General features: G+C 38.0%; 1 protein-coding gene across 5 annotated transcripts in view; it reads right to left on the bottom strand.

The window, feature by feature from the left end:
* Positions 1-19,402, bottom strand: part of LOC122811506 (AP-2 complex subunit alpha-2) — a 2,640,839-nt gene extending 2,621,437 nt beyond the window's left edge. For all 5 annotated transcript variants that reach the window (XM_044083382.1, XM_044083385.1, XM_044083386.1 and 2 more), the window contains exon 1: positions 19,119-19,402. In XM_044083382.1, coding sequence (XP_043939317.1) covers positions 19,119-19,185 — 67 coding nt within the window. In that variant the 5' untranslated portion in view covers positions 19,186-19,402. The remainder of the gene's footprint in view (positions 1-19,118) is intronic.
* Between the last annotated feature and the right edge of the window lie 1,464 nt (positions 19,403-20,866).

Here is a 20,866-nt window from a genome sequence, read left to right as displayed (position 1 = left end):
AATTAATGTTGTCAGAATGAAAGGCATTAAAGTAAAACAGAAGTAGATGCATGGTATGAAACAGTAACCAGAAAAAATACAGTACTGCACTTCACAGCCAAGAAGCAGCTCCAGTTTCACAAGTTAGGAATGAGTAGTTACATTTTCAGAATGTAGCCAATTTTAGGCCTCCATCACTTGTCTGAAACAAATGAATGTTTCGGATACAAACGTGGCAAGCTTTGCATACATACATAAATTCATATCCCACAATACCAACATATTATCTTTTTCACTTTATATATATAGACATCACAGCCTCCCTTTCCATTTTCATGTTTCCAATCATCCTCCATCTTGCTTTTCCCATTTTCTGCATGGCATGCAGCTACCAAACTCATTTGTTACTAATTTTGTCAGCATGATTTATACCACCTTTGCTGCAACGTACCGATCTGGGTCCAGCCTGAAAACTGGACTCTACAATATTCAGTATGAATACATAGCAATTAATGTGTTGAGATGCTTATGGATTTGCATTGCAGTAGTAGCAGTGACCAAAATATAAAATATCACAGCAGGAAACAAGCATCAAGTTGGCGCTTCCTCTATGCACATAATCAGCCATTTGCTAATCTAGAAAAAGGGAAAAAAAAAAGACAAACCCTTAGTACAGCTGTTACACATTACATGCAAGACAGCCACAGCAAAAAAAAAAAAAAAAAAAAAAAAAAAAAAAAACGTGAGAACAAAAAGCATAAAACTTGTGGAGAAAAATGCATAAAGAAAAAAAAAAAAAAAACAGTTGCATACTATCGGTAATGCAAGAAGGCACTGAAAACAATCAGGGTGGATCTCAAGCTGAAACACTCAAATGAAGATACCATATAAGAAGCCTAGAACTTTTCTTTCTGTGAATCATCCAACAGTGGAACATTTCACATGTTTGTGTGAGAATGAAGTAGCTAACTTAAGACAAGAGAATAGGAACAAACATTTTTACAATATGACCCCAGTTAAAAGAAAAGCCCTATACCAGCTGAGACACAGAAATGATATAGTGATTAAACCAGCTGGCAAAGGTGGAGCAATAGTGGTAATGGACTCCACAGAGTACCGAAAGAAGATGGAGGATATGTTGAATGACTTTAAAACCTATAGGAAGATGTCCAAGAAGGAAGTGGATAAGGTGATCATAGATGTACAAGATGTCCTATAAGAGATGCTTATGAAGACTATTAACCAGTTATGACTTCTTTAAAGTGGCCAACCCTACAATACCATCTATTAGTGGCCTACTCAAGATCCATAAAAACAAAGATGACCCTCCAATGCATCCCACTGTGTCAGGAAGAGGATGGATCACTGAACCACCATCTTATGTTTGAGGAGGAATTAAAAAGCTTCTACTGAAGGCTGTTATTGTCCTAAAAGATACCACTAGCTTTCCTGAAAAGCTATATTTAATTCTGAAAGAAACAGATGACTTTTCTGAGCTGCTACTTGTTACTATAAATAAGCTGCTTATGTCCACTGTTATACCTAATCAGTACGGGATAGAAACAGACATTTTGCATCACCTGTTCAGAACATGGATCTGATTTCCACACTACTTGATCTAATCTTAGAAAATTAGATCTTTATTTATGGCAGTGATTTTTACTGGCAAAGCTGGGGGGTAGCTATAGGAAGCCCCTTTGCCAACAGTTACTCCAATCTAGTCTTGGTCCAATGAGAATCTGAAAAGGTTCTTAAGGCCACAAATCCCTTGGAGAACAACTTATTTTTTTATGGACGATTTATGGAGGATATCTTTGTCCTATGGAGAGGCAATGATTTGCAATTAAGGAGATTTGTTGATTATTTGAATGATACTACCACCTTTTTAAGGTTCACTGTGAATACTTCCAGGGATGAAATTCAATTTTCAGATGTCAAGTTATCAGACCCTGTATTGGGAATAGGGACTTCCTTATATAGGAAAGATACAGGGAGGAACCACTATTCGCATAAAAGTAGTATGCGCCCTAGATTTGTTTTTAAGAATATTATGAAAAATCAAACAACTCATGTTTTCAGACTATATACCAAGGATGAAAACTATAAAGTAGAAAGAGAAAAATGACATTATTTTAATGACAAGAGGTTATACAGAAAAGGATATCACTAGAGCTTCAATGTATTAAAGGGATCAGCAAAGGAAAGAGGCACCCATATTATTCTGCCATAGGGACCAGGATTCATTTAAAAGAAAGCCCCCAGAGGAAATCATATTCAGCATATGTTGTGCTGTATGCGCACTTATAGCACTGACACTCCGCAGATGTGCAATGTAATCAGGAAGTATTCGCCAGTTTTAACAGAGGACGAAAGGCTAAGAAATATAGCAGTAGAAGTGCCGAGGTTTGCGTTTAAAAATAAGAAAAATATTAAGAGGTTGTTATATAGTAAGGATGGCTTCCACAAAATATATCAACACGAGTTAAAAAAGGAACCTTTAAATGTGGAAAATGTAAAGCTTGTGCTTACATTGACACAATGAGCTCTTTTCACCATCCTACAACTGGCCTGGAGTATCGGTTTAGAAACAGTGCTACTTCTAACACTGAACATCTCTTATATCTCGCCACCTGCCTGAAATGCCCTGCTTATTATGTAGAAAAAAAAACTGATTGACAGTTTAAAGAAAGAATCTTGCGTCATTTAAGGGCTATAGAAAAGAGATAAAAAAGAATGCTTTGGCTAGTCATGCTCTATCATGTCTGTCACATTTGTTTAAGTTTAAAGCTATTGAATAGGTATTTGAAGGAAACAGAGGTGGTGATGTATGAAACCGCACAGAAACAGCTGAAATCAATTGGATTGTTAACCTTAAAGCAGATCGTAGTCCCGGTCTGAATGCGGTAGTACCGCTAAAACCCATTCTGAAAGGAAGGCGTCTTTCCACTGGTTAAGGAAAGGGGCTTGACTCTTAACATGACGTCCTAATGGTCACTTCTCTGATAGGTTGAAAAGGCGGTGTTAGCCATGAGAAGAGTCAATGATTGGTGGAGCTTGTTTTAATGCATGAAGAGAGCGCCGAATTGATTACGATCTGAGGCCGAAACCATTTTTTTAAAAACTTGAATGTTTTATTAAAAGTTGTTTTTTTTATGAGTTTGGTCTTGACCACAATTGAGTGGAATCTCTGTGGTGGTACGCGCAAGATTTTTTCTGTGCAATTTGTATCTTTGTCCTGAGCTACCTTTAGCAGGTTTTTGATTTGGTTGGTCTGCTTGAAGTACAAACTACTGATATTTAGGTTGCGTACTTGAAAGACAAACCACACATTACACCTGGGCAATACTGAAAACAAGTTTATCTGGAACAAAAAGCAAATTCCTTAAGGAAAATATAAGAACTCATCCAGTAGTATCAGAGGATCTAAACATCACCTATCTTGTAGAGGTTCCTTTCAACAAATTAAAGAGAGGACACACTGACTAAAGAAACAAAGATGTGAACACAGCCTTTCACTAAAGTTATAAGCAGGAGACACACGCCTGTCATTTTAACAGTGCGGAAACATGGAATTACTTAAAAATTGCATTATGAAGCAGCTAGAGTGCAAAGGAGCCAGAATATAATAATGCATAGCAAGATAAAGCAGTTTCCACATTAATCAAAAGGATTCTCAGATTTGGCAGACATGGGTCCAATGCATATAAGCTACCTAGATTTCTCCAAGGCCTCCTCAAAATTCTATACAAAATGGGCTGACAGCAACAACATTTTGAATGGAAGAATGCTTAAACAGCACAAATACAACTGTACTTCATTTTGGAGGTCAAGTAAGGGTCAGCACGATGCCAAGTGACTATGTTGTAGGAGCACTCATAATAAAATTTAAAATTATAGACATTACAGACAGAATACAAGAACATATTTAAATCGATTAATTGTGAAGGTCTAACTGCTCACAGGAAATTTTCATCAGAAGCCTGGGGCATAAAACTTAAAAATCAGACATTCAACATAATAAAAAAACATGTTGAATACACAGAAGATACTCATCTGTCACAAGAGTTCTGAAACAGCTGATTAAACCTGAGAGGAAGCATTCTGTTAACGTGGAAAACTGGTCCACGAGCCAATATGCCACAGTATTAAAAGTTCAACTTCATTACAATGCTTACGTCCCTAAGCAGTCTGTGCAATAAGAACTAAAATATCTGTACAATACAACTAAAGAGAAATAGTACAAATGCAATATCCAAACAAATACAAATAATTCAAAAACAAAAATAAATGTTAACATAAAGCAATTATAAACATGTGTCAACAGCACCCCAAAAATACAAGGACAATCAAATTAGCTCTCGCATATGTCTAAAACTTCATTAATGTTGTAATGCTCAAGATGACATTATAAACTGAAAAAAAAAAACAGGTTGCATCGTTTGAGCAAAAAATGAACCATGTGAAACATTTCAGACTGACTCTACTGTCCCTAGAACAACTCAGAATGCCCCAAAGACGGTTGTGAATAAGTAGCATAGGTGACAACAGTTACGCAGCGAGTAGAAATAGAGAATCTTCAGGATTTTCAGGTGCAACTCTAAATCTGAGCCCAATTTTCTAACACCAGTACATAATGCATATCCTGCAGTACTAAAAATTTTATGAAATCCGAAAAGAAAAACATATCCTTAAAATTTACATAAAGGACTTAGTTCTGTCAAAATAGCACTCAAGCTTCCTATGCACATCCAGAGTATGTAGAATCCTTTCTCCCTGGGTTTTGTAGGTCTGTGTAGTACACTGGGTGATTCATGGCTTGGTTCAAACAACTTTGGGCATAAATGAGGGACCTGTTCCTAATGAGACCCTAGCCCTATAGAAAGCCAAATTAAACTGCAAGCTCTCATGCTGGGTGAGCCTTGATACTCTTGTTACAGATGGCAAAGCAACAAGAACAGTCTTCCAAGTAATGGACCTTAAAAATCAGCCTAATGCAATGGTTCACAGGAAAAAATAATGAACTTTTTCAGCACAGACAATATATGAACACCCCTTAAGAAGGATCCATGGGCAGATATGTTGAAATGACCTCCAGATATACCTTGATAGAGTAGTAAGACAGGGCAAATGAAAGTAACTTGCACAAATATTTCAGAAACAGTAGTACATAATGCCCCATAGGGCCCCGCTTATTGTCTAGGCACCAAACAGAAAACCTTTTCTACTTGTCAATACAAGATTTCTTAACAGCAGTTTTTTTCCCTACTTTAGTACCTTTTGCACATACTTATAACAGAGGTGCCTAAAATTAATCAAAATTGAATCCTCCCATCCATGCAGTCAGCTGAAGTTGGAGTGAAGAGTGGAGTACATCAAACTCCCAGGTCTTGTGCGAGTAGGTCCAGTCTGAGAGGAAGCTTAAGTGCCTTTGGCTAATTCATTAAGGAAAGAGAACCAGTATTGCATAGACCAAAATTAAGTCACCACAATGATTTTTGTAGAGTCGTCCTGAATTGTTAAAATTACCCAGAGTATTAGAGGAAAGGGTAGAAATGCTTAGAGAACCATCTCTGCCATGAGAATGAAACTTATATGTAAGGAATCCTAGAGCACAACTAGTTCAATTGTCCATTCTGAAAGGAGACAAATTTATCAATTTGCAGTATTCCCCACAACTGGAACAACTGCTGGAGACCCTTGAATTTCTATTTTGTGTGCGTCTGTCCTGCTCCGTTTGTCTGCCACCCTGCTTTGCTACAACGGAATCCAAAATGCTTGGAAGGTTATACAATGCTGCAGAGCTAACTCCCACACCATCACAGCCAGCTTGCAAAGAGGGTACAATCATATACCCCCCCTACTTGTTAAAGTTTCTCATCACTATGGTGTGGTCTGTAATCACCTCAAAAGGAGATTTTATGTCATGGATCACAGCAAACATCATGTCTTGTCTAAGGAATTTCGTAGGCCTTGCACCTTCACCTCCACAGAAACCACTACCCTCAAGCAAAATCTGAGGCATCTGTAGATACAGAGTGACTGGGGATCTATGGAAAGGAGAAAGGCACTGCTGTAGAGTCATTTGTTGCCTCCACCAGTGCAGTTTTTTTTTCACATATCCCAAAATTGGAATCTGAAATTCAAGAGGATGACTATATTGGGCTCATGTTTTGTTTTTTTTTTGAAGAACCACTGAATTTTTTTCATATATAACCTGGCAAATGGAGTCATGAAGACCACAGACCCTATAATCCTAGTCCAAGAATGATTGGAGAAGCTCAGGAAAGTTTTCAGATAAAAATCTACATTTTCCTGTGCAAAAAAAGCCTTTTGCCAAGAAGTGTCCACAAGGCAGCCCAGAAACACAATCAGTGTGACAGGGTCAAGGACAGCTTTTGCACATCAATGTGGAATCCCAGAGGGGCAAAAGAGATTAAACCCCATGTTAAAGGTTCCTGACATCTGTGGAAAGACTGCAAAAATAAGCAAGTTGTCTAAAGAAATATGTGAATGTCAGCAACAAGCTAAAACTGGAGCTAGATGCTTAAAACAGTACATTGGAAAAAGGGGAATATAAGGATCCAGTGTCTGAGACAGATTTTGAAAGATAGGGCCAGGGGAGGGAGAATATGGCTGGGGTAGAATGCTGACAGTCATTCTGAAGTATTAGACTGTCCTTTTTTGAAAAAGATATTGGTTACTTGCATTTTTTATAAGGAAAAATGGTAGAGAGAATTTGGAAGATTTGCAAAAGGGAGAGGGGGCTTGAAAAATCTGAAACACTCCCTGAATTAACTTCCCTCTTATCAAATTGTCTAAGGAACTGAGTGGCACAAGGGCCAAGCAAAACCTCATTTAATGCAAAATTCAAAGTATCACACTACTTCAGAATGCAGCAGCACAGAATGGGGGGGGGCACACCAAAACAGGAGGATTACTTAATAACTGAAAAGCCAGCAGAACAAAAAACAGGCTAAATTTAGTAGTTAAGGGTAACCTACTTACTAGTTAGTAAGCAAGCTAGTAGCTCTGAACTGGATGAAAAATACCCTACATACAGAGGCAAGCAGTTAATTTGTTTGGAGGCCCAAAGTGAAAAGGCTGTGGAGAAACATTCAAACAAATGTTAAGAGCATGATTACAGTAACAATCTAAAGAAGAGTACCAAGGTGGCAAATGAACAGTTCGCATCTTGAAAGAGATTTAAGGCCAAAGCTTCAGCTGCACACTAGGACTTAATAACTGGGTATTATGAGTAATATCAACTTTTAACAAAATAATGCACTGATGTCCCAGCTTAGAAACTACACTGAAATGGTAGAGTGAAAGCCACTTGCACTCCGTGGTAACTCAAGAAAGAACAAGATCTACATTACACTACAGATGTTAAAGCAATTCTTTTGGCCAGAGTTTCGGTTAAAGTGACAGATTACATGGTAGGTATAACTGCTATACCATTGTGAAATTCAACCAGGACGACACTGAGGGTCTAACCAAAAGAAGTGCTCAACATTGTAAATTTCTAACCAGTAGAATCTCCAAGTTTATTAGCTTCTGGGGGGGGGGGGGGGGGTACTGCAACTGCAACCCAGCATGTTGATTATGTGAAAGACATTTAAGTGCCCCAAATAAAAGGCTTACATTTTTATTTTATTTTTTTTATTTTAGCCTAACACTCAAATAGTTAAACCACAATTTATTATTTTCCAAGTGAGTACAGGAGGAGTTGTCGGGCAACGCCTGGATCTTATTCAGTGACCCAGGTCATCCACAAATAAAATGGCTGGAGTTCATAAAAGGAATCAGCATAGGAGTTGACGACTAAAAAGAAGTGATTCTGTACTGATCCTTAGAGAGATACCCTTATCCTTATGTTCAGGGTTATAGGGGGGGGGACTAACTCAGAAATACTAATTATACAACTTCTAAACCATGATAATGATGAGCTGGTCAGAATATAACATGACTCTCAACACAGAGAAAGGCTTTGAAAAAAAGGGCTCCCAGATTAAAATTTTCCTTTGCATATATTTGAAAGAAAGAAAAAAATCACTGAAATCTAGGGCAGCAATTCAGGAAGATAGTCCTTTTTAGAACAGTTACAGTTTTCAGTGAGCAAGATGCAGCTGTCCAGACAAGTTGATAACTGGGATAATGTTGCCCTAAGACAATGAAAAGTGGGAACAAGAGGAACAGTGGACAATATGAGCTTAAGCAGTCAGCAGCTCTAGTAACAGTGGGGGCTAAAGCCCTGACTATGGTCACAATTATGGCCCAAGAGACACAAGTCCAGGCAGTTGTCCAGCATGCTATGGATTGTTACAATCCCTTGAAGAAGAAACAGTGATGTAACAGGCAATCAGCTCATCAAGATACCTCTTGCTGGTAGCCTTTACGGTGTGAGGAAGCCTGTATGTAAGGGAAAGCATTGCAGGCCTCTACAGCAAGATGGATCTCACGTCTCCCCAGCCTAGGGATGGTGTTTTGTTCATAAGAAGTGTTTCCAAAGCCTACCACCCATGGCAACGTGTGGACCCCAAGCATGAAGGGAAAGGATGAGCTCCAGTCCAATAATGGGAGGCTTGATTATCAAAAGGCTCTGGAGGAAAACGAACCTTGGGGAAAAGCATACACATTTAGAAGACTAGGACTTTGCTTAGGATGAAGAAAATAACAGTGGCCATCATCTGCAGAGCAGGGAATTTCCCAGCTGTTAAGAAAATTATCATATATTGAAGACTGGGAAAGGAATGCGTTACATGAGTTTATGAATTTGGAAGCAAACACATCCAACCCAACCAGGCTCCATGGTGTACACAGATGCAACCCTTTCAACATGGATTTGATAAACAATATAGATATGGTAGAAGACAAGCACATGAGATGAAAGTAAGCAGCTTTCAGCTCACCCATCTTGATTAAAGGGATAAAGGGCTTCTGCTTAGAGTTGGATACTCACTACTACAGGATGGAAAGTGCATCCCAAGTTCAAGTTACATTTTAAGTGTCAAAGCCCAGACACTGTACAAATTAAGAAATAAGCACAGAATGCAAGACACAGGCAAAAACGAATTATTCTTTCGGCTTTTCCCAGTTAGGGGTCGCCACACCGGATCATCTGTCCGCTCAAGATTGGCAGTGAAGTTTTATGGTGTCGAGTTGCCAGCCCAGCACCCAACCTTCCACAGAGGACACACACACCTAGGGCCAACTTAGAGTGTGTCCAATCCACCTACTGCATGTCTTTGGGATGTGGGAGGAAACCGGAGCACCCGGAGGAAACCCACGCGACCACCACAGGGAGGACATGCAGACTCCGCACAGAAGGCACCCCAGCACAGGCAAAAATTAATAAATACAACAAAATAATGAAAGCAGGAAACAAACGTTGGTCAATTACAAGTTAGTTCAAACAAGTGTGTTTTAACACTCTTGAATACTACTAACGTGTGTGTGGAGAGAGTCCCAAAGCCAACCAGAGAGCAAGTTCCACAACACAAGACCTTGTTAACTCAATGAAAAAAACACGAAATGAGGTTATAAGGAAAAACTGACAGGAGGCCTTGTGACTGGGCCAAAGTGTATGATGAGGATTATATCCATTAAAAGTTCTGATAGGCAAGATGGATCACACTTACGAAACTGCAGGTAAACCAAAACAAGAATCTTATAAATAATTCACCACTTCATTGATATCCAGTGCAGATTCGGCTGAATTATGGTAACATGATGGCATCTTGGAAACCCAGTTATTAACACAGCTACAGAACCCCCACCACCACCACCCACCCCCACTGTAAAAACATGCCTAGTGTTAATCTGTTAAAGGAATGGGAGCTTCAGTGGGTCATTTGGTGCAGTGGTATGCAAACATCACACGCACACACACTGCATCAGTATTTTCCTTCCCCTGCATATACCAATTAGAAAAATCAAATTTGGAACCACGATACAGGGAGCAAATAAATAGAAAGGGAAAGAAAGTGGAATGAGGCCAAGAGAAGTTTGGACTGCAGTTTGGAGACTGTCTTCCACACCACGGACTGATAAGGAGTACAATGCAAACAGAAAGGGATAGAAGAGTCTTAAGTGAATAAACAGCTCCGAGCAAGATTTCACCAGCTCCTGTGAGGAAGGGGTGAAACAAGTCTAGGTATCAGCAGGGGCAAGAAGGCAAAATAAAGTACAAAAAAACAAACAAAAAAAAAATCTAATTCAGTTGATCAAAAGTTAGGAAGCATCCTTGGCCAGCAGTTCACATCATGGATGAGTGTGTAGAAAGAAAAGGAATGTACACAGTCATTTAAACACCATGCAGCAGGGCTACGCCAGCAGTGTATTGCTTCTGATAACAGCTACATTAAATAGAGCAGGGATCATTCATATTTAAGCTCTTTTGAAAAACTCCACGTTGCTAAAGAAGCCCAAGCTGCTTTCCTATTATGTAGGAAGCTTCTACCTGGCTATCCAATTCTTTACAGTTCTTCTGGCCTAGGAGAAAGTAAGCTAATTTGCATGGGAATTTGAAGATAGACTTTGTGGCCTTAAATTTCACACCTAACAACTGGATGTAGCCAAGGCATTAGACCATGAGAAATGCTTGCCAACACGTTGAAAATGTTTTGTAGCAACGAGAATATCAAGAAAATTCTCCAGAAGCAGTGTTACAGCTGTCATGAAATGATATGCTATACCAAATGGCTTTGACCAAGTTAGTTAGCAATGAGAATTTGTGGCTTTACTTGAAGGTAGATGTGTAAGCAACTGTTTTCCTAAAATATTTTGGTTTATCTAGTCAAAACGGAGGCCTGAAAAAACAATATTAACTACAACACCTTCAATGCAGCAATCCTCAGAAACAGGGTTATCATTTATGCTAATAGGAAGCAGATCAAAACAGGGTTTTGTGGAATCTCACTTAAAAAGTGAAAAACAGACCATGCATACAGTATTCTCAAATAAGCATGGACTAAGAGTACTGTCTACAAGGAGGAACAGGGCTATTTGATTATACGCGTGCAGAGGTATGGGTGTACACCTGAAAGACCCACTGTACACCAAACCCTTGCATGCTGTAAGCACGCAAAGGGAATGTTTGGGCTTAAAAAAGATGATCCCAACCACTACCCCAAGGTCAACAGCTTATACTTACTACTATAGGGTGAGAGTTGCTGCAGTAGGAAGTGGACTATAAGGTTCTGAGAAAGGAATAAATAGATCTAGTCTAAACAGCAGCTGGGGGCACAACTTAATCAGCGGGGGAAAAGAGCAGACGAAAAAAATACAAATAAGCAACACAATGGAACCAGATGGGATTCATACCAAAATTCATCAAGAACAGCCAGTTCTGTGGTTAGCAAGATAAGTCCCCACTAGTAGATGTGGGTTCAGTTAGTGGTCCAGGCACATGAGAAGCTGGCCAAGAAGAGAAAGACCGACTAATTAATTCCTACTTGCATCTCTGTAAGAAGAGAATTAAGAAGCAAATGCCTTTGATGCAACCTCAGCCTAGAATCCCAGATGGACACCAGGGATTACCTGAAATACTTTGTTTTCAAGACAGCAGGACTATGGAGAGAGCATCTTTATATTGGAAGCAGAAAACAAGCCTTTCATTTAACAGCCACTGCACATCAGTCCTTTGGAAGTAGCAAACATACCCCTAAACTACAAGGACTACATAGAACTCTTAAGTCCCCGAAAATGGATGACCGTACAACTCAACCCTCACCTCTAAGAGAAGCAAATGGACTTCAGGGCTCTTGCCTCCAGAGAAGATGAACAGGTCGAATTAGCCTGCCTCCTGACATACCAAACACCCGAGAAGAGAAAGCAAAAAAAAAAAAAACATAAATCACATTTCTGACACTGCAAATACATCATGGGAGGACTGGATACCAAAAATGGAAAAGCATACAGGATTAAGATTCTACTTCACAAGAGCAGCAGCAAGGGAAACAAATTATATGCATTTAGAATTACAGGCCACTCTGTTTGCCCGGCCTACGCCAATGAGTGAATCCTCAACTCACAGCTCAAACTTATTATTTCTTTACCACAGTCAACAAAAGAACAAACAAGGAAATGTCTACAGCTATACTTTACCCAGAGCCTGCAAAATAAAATTAAAATTTGGAATTTAAACAATACAGAGATAAAGAAAGCAAACTACATTTCAATATTACCAATCATACTCATGAATTCTGCACAAATAATAAAACATCTATACTCTCAAACAACAACTACTCTCAATCTTAATGCTACAGAAGTCTGGTCATGACAACGACACAGATCCTGTAACGCACTTCAATAAGCTTTCAAACTAATACTTAATCATTCCAAAATGCACACTCATCGATAAATGTAGCTATTTCCCGTCCAAATACCAACACAGTCGGATTTACTGCACACCTGAACATCTGCAGTCTTTAAAAAACTTAATTTTATACCTCAAGAAAACCCATACATACCAACATCACCTGAAACAAAACTAGAGAGATTGGCTACTGCACCTTTTCTATGCAACTCAAAACATGTTTCCTGATCCAAAACAGTGGGGGAGGGCAGATTTTAAGGAAAAAACTTCAAAGTTGCATTCACAACTTCCAGCCATACTGGTCAACATCGCACTTAATTACATACCTACAGCTAAAAAATGCTATTACATTATGTATCTGCTCCTTTAACACTCCAACATCAACATGTGTCCATGCTAGAAGACCATGATAAGCTTAGCCACTACATTTGTACTTAAAAGCAATTTAAAAAAATTGCAAAAAATGCGCAGATTTGTCACTGCAGCAGACAACAGACAGCACCACTACCATCTCATTTTACCAAACCATAACTGGCTGAACAGGGCAACTCTACTTACTACCAATTTGTTTTACTTTTACATTACTTCATTCCAATTGCCATCCTCAACCCCTTGCAGAGAAGCTCAAAATAAAAACTTTTACTTACCCACTGCTCTCACAAAATTTGGATCTTCTGCAATGAGCAGACTACATTTTTAATGCCTCTACCAGAGAATGAGAATTTTCAAAAGCTGAACTTGCCATCTGAAATGCCCCACTCATACCTACGCAACGTAAATTCAAGCCTTTAAAATATTACTTGGGTAAGACATCAATTTGTGTTCTGCTGATTATGATTACCCAAATTATTGACATGCTTTCTACCAAACCAGAATAACATTTTTTCTAATACATACATAGTTTTTTTTAATACATATATAGAGGCACAATTACGTTGCTTTGGACATGTGCTGAGGAGGGATGCCGAGTATATTGGGAAAAAGATGTTAAGGATGAAGCTACCAGGTAACAGGAAAAGAGGAAGGCCTAAGATAAGGTTTATGCATGTGGTGAGAGGACATGCAGGTGGTTGGTATGACAGAGCAAGATGCAGAGGACACGAAGAAATGGAAACAGGTGATCTGATGTGGCGACCCCTAACGGGAACAGCCGAAAGAAGATGATGATGGTAAGTTTTTTAAACACTTCTCAAAACTACATACTTTTCTGTTTCAATGATCCTTTCCTAAAAGATGTGTGCTACCCCTTTTTAACATTTTTTACCCTCTTTCTTGCACCTAACCACTCTGGCATTTTATTACATAACTAAATTGACCTTCATCCATATACAACCACCAAAAAAATCTAAGCAATTCTCCTAACTGTAAGACAACCTAATAATTTATTCCACAAACACCCTACCTAGCCCTTAAATCTTGACCATTTACTTGTAGTCACTTTACAGATTCACTGCACTAAAACTGAACTATCGTGACTTGCCTTAACTTGAATATCACTTTGAATATCACTTATACACATATAGAATTTGTGTATTTGTCACATTCCATGAAACATTAAATCTTACACCATTTTATATTCTCTCTCTAGCCTGGGTTGCAATTGCTAAAAATGTGAGACTTTAGAACAGTCAATATACCTGGTTACCAAAGTGGTGAAATGCAAAACAAGAAATGCACTTTGAAATACAAAATGAGTAACAAGTCAACACCATGAGGGACGTAACCATTAAGCATTTTGTGATTCGTACATCTCAACTGTCCAGAGTTTTGCCTCATTTTGGTCTGTTCCTCATAAAAATTGTGTTTTTTTGGCAAGTTACTGAGGATTTAAGCCACATATTTGAATTCCAGACTTTATAACCTTCAGAAAATGCATGCCAACACAAACCCAGTTATTCTAGCAACTTTCTAAAGTTTATAAAAGCAACATCTAAAAATCTGTCCCTACTTTTGGGCCTTTTTTTCTAACAGTTTGTGACCTCTTGCAGTCTTTAGTGGATGGTTTTGTTTGTGTAATCTTTTTGCCTGGATGTTTGGGATATTTTGCAGGCACCTTAATTGTTATAGGCACCAGCCTGGGTTTTAAGCCCCGTTTCTAAGGCACAGTCAAGCAATCCACTTATGAGGTACTGATGAGTCCCCAAAAAGTCCAGAAACATGGCATGCCTATAGCTAGTGGGGTTTGGCTTTACTAGCCTGAATGTACCCGTAAAGACTTAAAGTAAAAAAAGAAAAATAACAGACTTTCAAAAGCTATGTAGCTGAAAAACTTCATGCGTCCTTAAGGGGTCCTCTGCATATACTCCAATGGCCTCTACTACAGGAGGTTTAAGGTACTGATATTACAAAGTGAATACGCTAGCTTGGCCAAGTCTTTCTTGCAGTCTGTATTACTTTAAGTACATCTCCTTAAAAGAGTCTACTTTATCGGAAGCTATTTCTACCACTTTGGAAGCCCCCCCCTCCCCTCCAAAGCATTTCTGAACTTCATATGCAAAACCACACAAGGCCCACATAAGAGAAAATATTAAACATTTAACTGCAGACACTACCTTGGGGCACTAACCCAAAGCATCATGGCTGTCCAATAGAAACATACTTGGAAAAAAGAATATACAAACTAAACAAGTTACAAAATGCCTAGAAATCACAAATTATCAAAAAATACTTTTGCATACAATGGAAAAACATCTTACATTATAAATTAATAGTAAACTGCAGAGCACAATAGAAAACATTCTTAAAGAAATATTCCATCCACACATGAAGTTGGAGTGTCACAAAAACAGTAACCTTCATCTAACTAATACAGTTCCTGGTAGCTAAGCCACATTATAAAAAAAAAGAAGTGTTCTTCTGTTTAAGATTCTATTAAAAGGGTTTCTTAGTTATCTATGTGGAAAGCAATAAGCAGTCAAATGGCAACAGGACCCCTCTTCCAGTTACCACAGGTGTCCCTCAGGGCTCTATACTAGGCCCCCCTCTCAAATATTTTTATAAACAAGCTTCGCATTGCTATAGACCAAACAAATCTAGCACAGCACAGACTATTTGACCAATATATACAGCCCTCACAATACCCAGACTTCAAGAAAATCACTCAAAATTTCTCTCTCTCTCTCCCATCAAACCGTGGCTAAAAACTTCAAACCTACTCCTTAATCCCAATAAAACAAAACTGATGCTTTTCACCCCAAAACATTATTTTAATCAAAAACAAATCACTTTTGGTTACCACTGAAGAAATAATACTAAAACTGAGACAGTAACAATTACTAAATTACTAGGCACTGTAACAGATAATCTTAAAATTTGCTCAACATATTCTTCAAACAATTAAGACCCATCAGAAACCTGGCTCCCTTTACAGAGCAAAACAATACCTTACAGATCCAGCAAGAAAAACCCTAATCTCATCCTATATGCTTCCAACATATCCTTACAAACGTAAGGTTTACACCAAAATTCAAACTAGCCTCCTGTTACAACAAAGTTTATTTATTTGATATTTTACATTTGTTGACCGAGCTAGTCTAGCTGGATACATATCCATTTTCAGTAGAGGCCCGGGGAAAAAAGCTCCAACACAGACACAAACAGGCAATAAGTTTTGTTACAAAAAACAAAAAGTAGACACAGAAGATATTTCTATGCATTTAACAGTACATTTCAAAAACTATATACAAAGTTTAGAACAAGATATATGCATGTGCTAGTGGCTAAAATAGTATCCATGTTCTTAATACGCTTTCCATTGCACTACAGAAAATTAATTTATAGGAGAGAGTACAGTTGGAAAAGATATTAGTAGCAGTAATGATAGGTTAGTCAGGGTTGCTACAAGGGCACAGCCAGTGTGTTTTGAGGAAGGTTTTAAGTTTTTGTTTGAAGAGTGGTAAGGAAGGAAAGTAAGTTTAGTAGATAGGAAGGTTCCAGTTTTTCCCAGTTGTGTTTGAGAACAGAGTCCCCTGCCAAGTTGTGAGACTTGTTGATGTTAACTAGGTGTTTATTTGAAGAATGCAAGGCATTAAGATTTTTATTGTTTGGCTGGTAAAGGATCTTATGGGCAGTAGTTAGCTAAATTTACTACCAACACTGCGCATCGAAGTCACCACTGCCAAGCCTTAAAACAGCTAAATTGGCCAGAGCAAAGTAACTATATAACATACTCTCAGCTAGTTATGGCATACAAACAGATACATTTTCTAGAAAAAAAAAAATCCCCAAATTAAACATACCATCCTACACCCCCCCCCAAAAAAAATCATCCTCTGTTCTGCTAAAAATGTTTCTACTAAGCACATCCTGGTCATGCTCATATCCATCACCAGGTTGATATCGCTACTGAAAGCAGACTTTTTATTGCTTATCACTAACATTTTGCCCTCCTCCACTTGAATCACTACATTCCTAACAACTTTCTCTCCTGCACTTTAATAAATACACCCTATTCACCTTCCCCTTATTCACCTTCCCCTTAAAACACCACTGCTCATCTTTCTCTTTTTCTAACTGAACCCATCCACCACTACACCCCTTTTCATGCATCAATCCCCTGTATAACTAAATTATAAACTTTCTAGGTACACCAACCTGGAACAGGCAGCATAATTAGAACTAATCCTATACCATGCTCTCTCAGTCATATGCTATTACCACCATCGTCCTATACACTATTAATATCTCCTCTTACCTCCTAAATAATTTTATAACTTAATTCATTATATCTCAAACTCTATAAACCTAGAGAATACCAAAATCCCCCTTCCTACACAATTTTATAACTTGCTTCATTACATATGTCGAACTCCTTGCAAATATTTCTTTACTGAAATGCAAGAATACTAAACGTTATATTTCCTTTCTATAGTATTATTCCATTAACATACTGCAAGATGTAGAACTACAAGAACTGCATAGACTTATAATTGATGTAAATGCTTCACCGCATATACCAGTGTTATATTTAAGTTTGGAGGGTTTTTTTTAATGAGAAATGTAACTTTTTCTGAGAACTGTCTTAAATTCACTTATTAATATAAATGTATTGTGATGCAGCTTTACTCCCGTTGCCTCTGCTGAAAATGGGCTCCGTCCAGTCGAACTTTTCCGATTACGAAAAACAAACACTACTTCTACCCACCAAAAAGCCACACGAAAAGTAGTGCTGCAACACCACCTACTCTTACAAATATTCTGACAAAAAAAAAAAAAAAAAAAAAGCAACTGTGAACCAAACATCTAGTCATGAAAACTGAACTGTAAAAAATTTATGTGATCACAAAAAAAAAAAAAAAAAGTTATGCATATATATTCCGATTCATCTGACAAAAATGTGCACATTCTTCAGGTAAGCTATTTTAACGGGCTTCTCATGTTAGCTTGGCTTCTGATCATATGTGACAACCCAAATAAAAGCTGCAAATCCAACCATCCATCCACAACCTCTTTTCCACATGGGGTAAGGGTGTCACTTCAACAGTGCCAATCATCTCCAGCCAAGGATTACACTGCCAGGTAGCTGCAAATCCAACGACTTCCTATTTGAGACTACAATAACTTCAAGAGATTCTTAAAAGTAGTTATAATATAACCTTAAAACGGATGCTCACCTAAAATTGCTTCATCCCAAACTGCACAACCACTACTGTAAAACACTTGTTTCCCTAAGGATTTGGGTTACTAGACAACTACTGTCAGTGCAAAATAGCAACTCTACAACAGATCCAGAAAACAAGCTAAATTCGGTTGTTTCATCACTGAAAAACATGAAGAATTAAAAAACATTTTAACAGGAATGGTTCTTCGTTATACTTGTCTGATTAAGCATAATTTTTAGTTCAGAAAACATACAAAATACCAACTTACATTACATCAGCTATAAATTATATTCTCATGTGTCTGTGGTTTCTGGACCTTCCTATAAACTACAAGCTAGAACAGCTTCATTTCAACAGTCCCTATCCCCTTCTTAAGACTTCCAGCGAGGCGTCCCGGCACAGAAAAGAAATACTACAAAAGCTTCTAACGCAAAACCAGATTGCTCTGAACTGTCAACCTTTGACCACGAGAATAGCGGAGTTCAGTTGGGGTGGAGAAGTCAAATCCAATCACTGCAGAAAATTGCCCATTTCCCAAATTCACTGATGAAGGAAAAACGGCCTACTGCATTATGGAAAAGAATGCAGCAACCAAACGTGTTAAAGACAGGCAGAGATCCACTGCAATACAATAGTTCCCTCGACCACCATCATCACACCCTTAAAGTATGACATGTGTCGGGAAGGTACACTTTCGAGACATCAAAACAATGCAACTGTCAAGAGTAATTGGAAAAAAAAAAAGAAGATCGAGTCCTACTCAAAACCTCCAAGGCTCATGTGAATACAAGCTGATCTGCAATAAAGGGCAATAGTCAAGTTACTGCTGCAACCACAGTAGAACGAATGAAAGTAGGTAAGGTCCTCATACCTATATCAACTAATAGAAGGGAGAGCCAAGCTGGATATATTTATTTCACGCATTCCACTCCATAAATGAATAAAAAACAAAAGGTTAGGAACATGAGTCAAACTCAACCGTCAAAGCACAGACAATGATTAGGTAGAGTTCTCAAAACAATCACATTTTTATTTTCTAAAATGCATATATTTTCAAAGTAAAATATATAATCCCGCACCCCCGGAAATGAATGAGAACCCCTGTAAAAGAAGGTCACTTCACTGACAGCCCCTGCAAATATCTTATCTCCCCTATATTAGACTTGAACCTTTTCCCTAAGGTCTGATGACGAGTTCCCAGGAGCTTCAAAGGCCATACTCACAGTTTCTGATATCCGAAATGAAAACGGCCAACCCCCGCATCCCATCTCCCTTCGATACGGCAGGCATGGCGGCGAATTCTCGAGACACAAACTAAACAGAAAGATAGCAGCGCAAAATTGGAGGTCCGAACAAGCAAACTGCAGACGGTCTGCTAACTGCAACAGAGCAACTCGTAAATTGCTTTAATTAATTTAAAAACAACACAGACGAGTTCAAAGCCAGCACAGCAACCTAGGAGCCAGTTTTCTTCCTCAGACACCCGCACAGCAGCGAGCAGGAAGTGGGAGAGGACTGTCACGCGCAAGGGTACGCCTATCGCAATATACGACTGGCCAAAAATCTTTCCTTACCCCGCCCCTTGAGTGAGGGATAGCTACGTTGAGTCGCCAGAATGCTTGCCATTCATATCAGCCTCAACCGGTGGTACAGAGAAGGGAAGTAAACCCAAAGAGGGTGGGGTTCGAAACTGATTAGATGCAGCTAGCGTCCATCACGTGAATGACAGCATTGACCTCCGCCTATTCTAGAATAGCAGGATTTTAAAATGAGAAACGAACCCTCACTCCACCTTTGCTAATATTTATTTAATTATTTTACATTTTCGGTGAAAACATAATTTGTATGTATACACTCACACTTGTGCATATATATATATATATATATATATATATATATATATATATAAACACACACACTTATATGTATATATATATATATATATATATATATATACATATATATGTACATATACGTATATACATATATATGTACATATACGTATATACATATATATGTACATATACGTATATACATATATATGTACATATACGTATATACATATATATGCATATATGTATATATATATAATATGTATATGTATACATATATATATATATATATATATATATGCATATATATATATATATATATATATATATATATATAAAATATACATATGTTTTTTATTTATATAAAAGAATACACTCCAGCAGTTATGAAGGCTACAAGGACAGGATGCAGATGTTCTATGTTGTTGTTGTTGTTGGTCTTTCAGCTTTTCCCATTTAGTGGTCGCCACAGCGGAACTCCGGTCCTCTAATGATTGGCAGTAGATTTTTTATGGTGCCGAGTTGCCAGCCCGACATCCAACCTTCAGCGAAGGCATGCCCATTCACACATGTCTTTCGGAGGCCACCAGTGTTGAGGAAAAAAATAAAAAACAAAACAGAGAAACTAGTTGTGGAAAAAAAACAGAGACACTAGTGGTCTTAAAACTTGTTTGATGAACTCGGTCACAATAATTTCCAAAACTCATGAAACCCAGGTAGTGTCCCAAAGCAACAAGCCTTTATTCATCACAGACAAGCAATCCTCAGTAACAAAAAAAATCAGAAATACTTTAACAATGTTAAACATATCAGCTTTTATATGCTTAGAAGTAGGTGTGGAAAATATGCGTCTTGCAATTAATATAAGTACTCCTCTTTACCACTGTCTTAGATATTCTGATGAATAACCATCCTAAAAACCTTTCTTTCTCAAATTCACATGTTCAGTTCTTTCCAAGCATGTCTCCTGTAACATAGCTATTTGCACTCTTCTTTATTATAGTTCACTATTCTTTCTTTTTTTGTATTTATCTGTGAGACTATTGACATTTAAAGACATTATAGAAAGCATCATTGTATTAAAAAGTTATTATTCCCACTTTTTATGTCTAACACCTTTTTTGTTAAATGTCTAATTC

Source organism: Protopterus annectens, chromosome 9.part0, assembly GCF_019279795.1.
Source record: "Protopterus annectens isolate FY-2018-M chromosome 9.part0, PAN1.0, whole genome shotgun sequence".
Classification (NCBI taxonomy): Eukaryota; Metazoa; Chordata; order Ceratodontiformes; family Protopteridae; genus Protopterus; species Protopterus annectens.
Note: the sequence above shows the minus strand (reverse complement) of the source record. Positions and strands in the feature narration are given on the sequence as shown.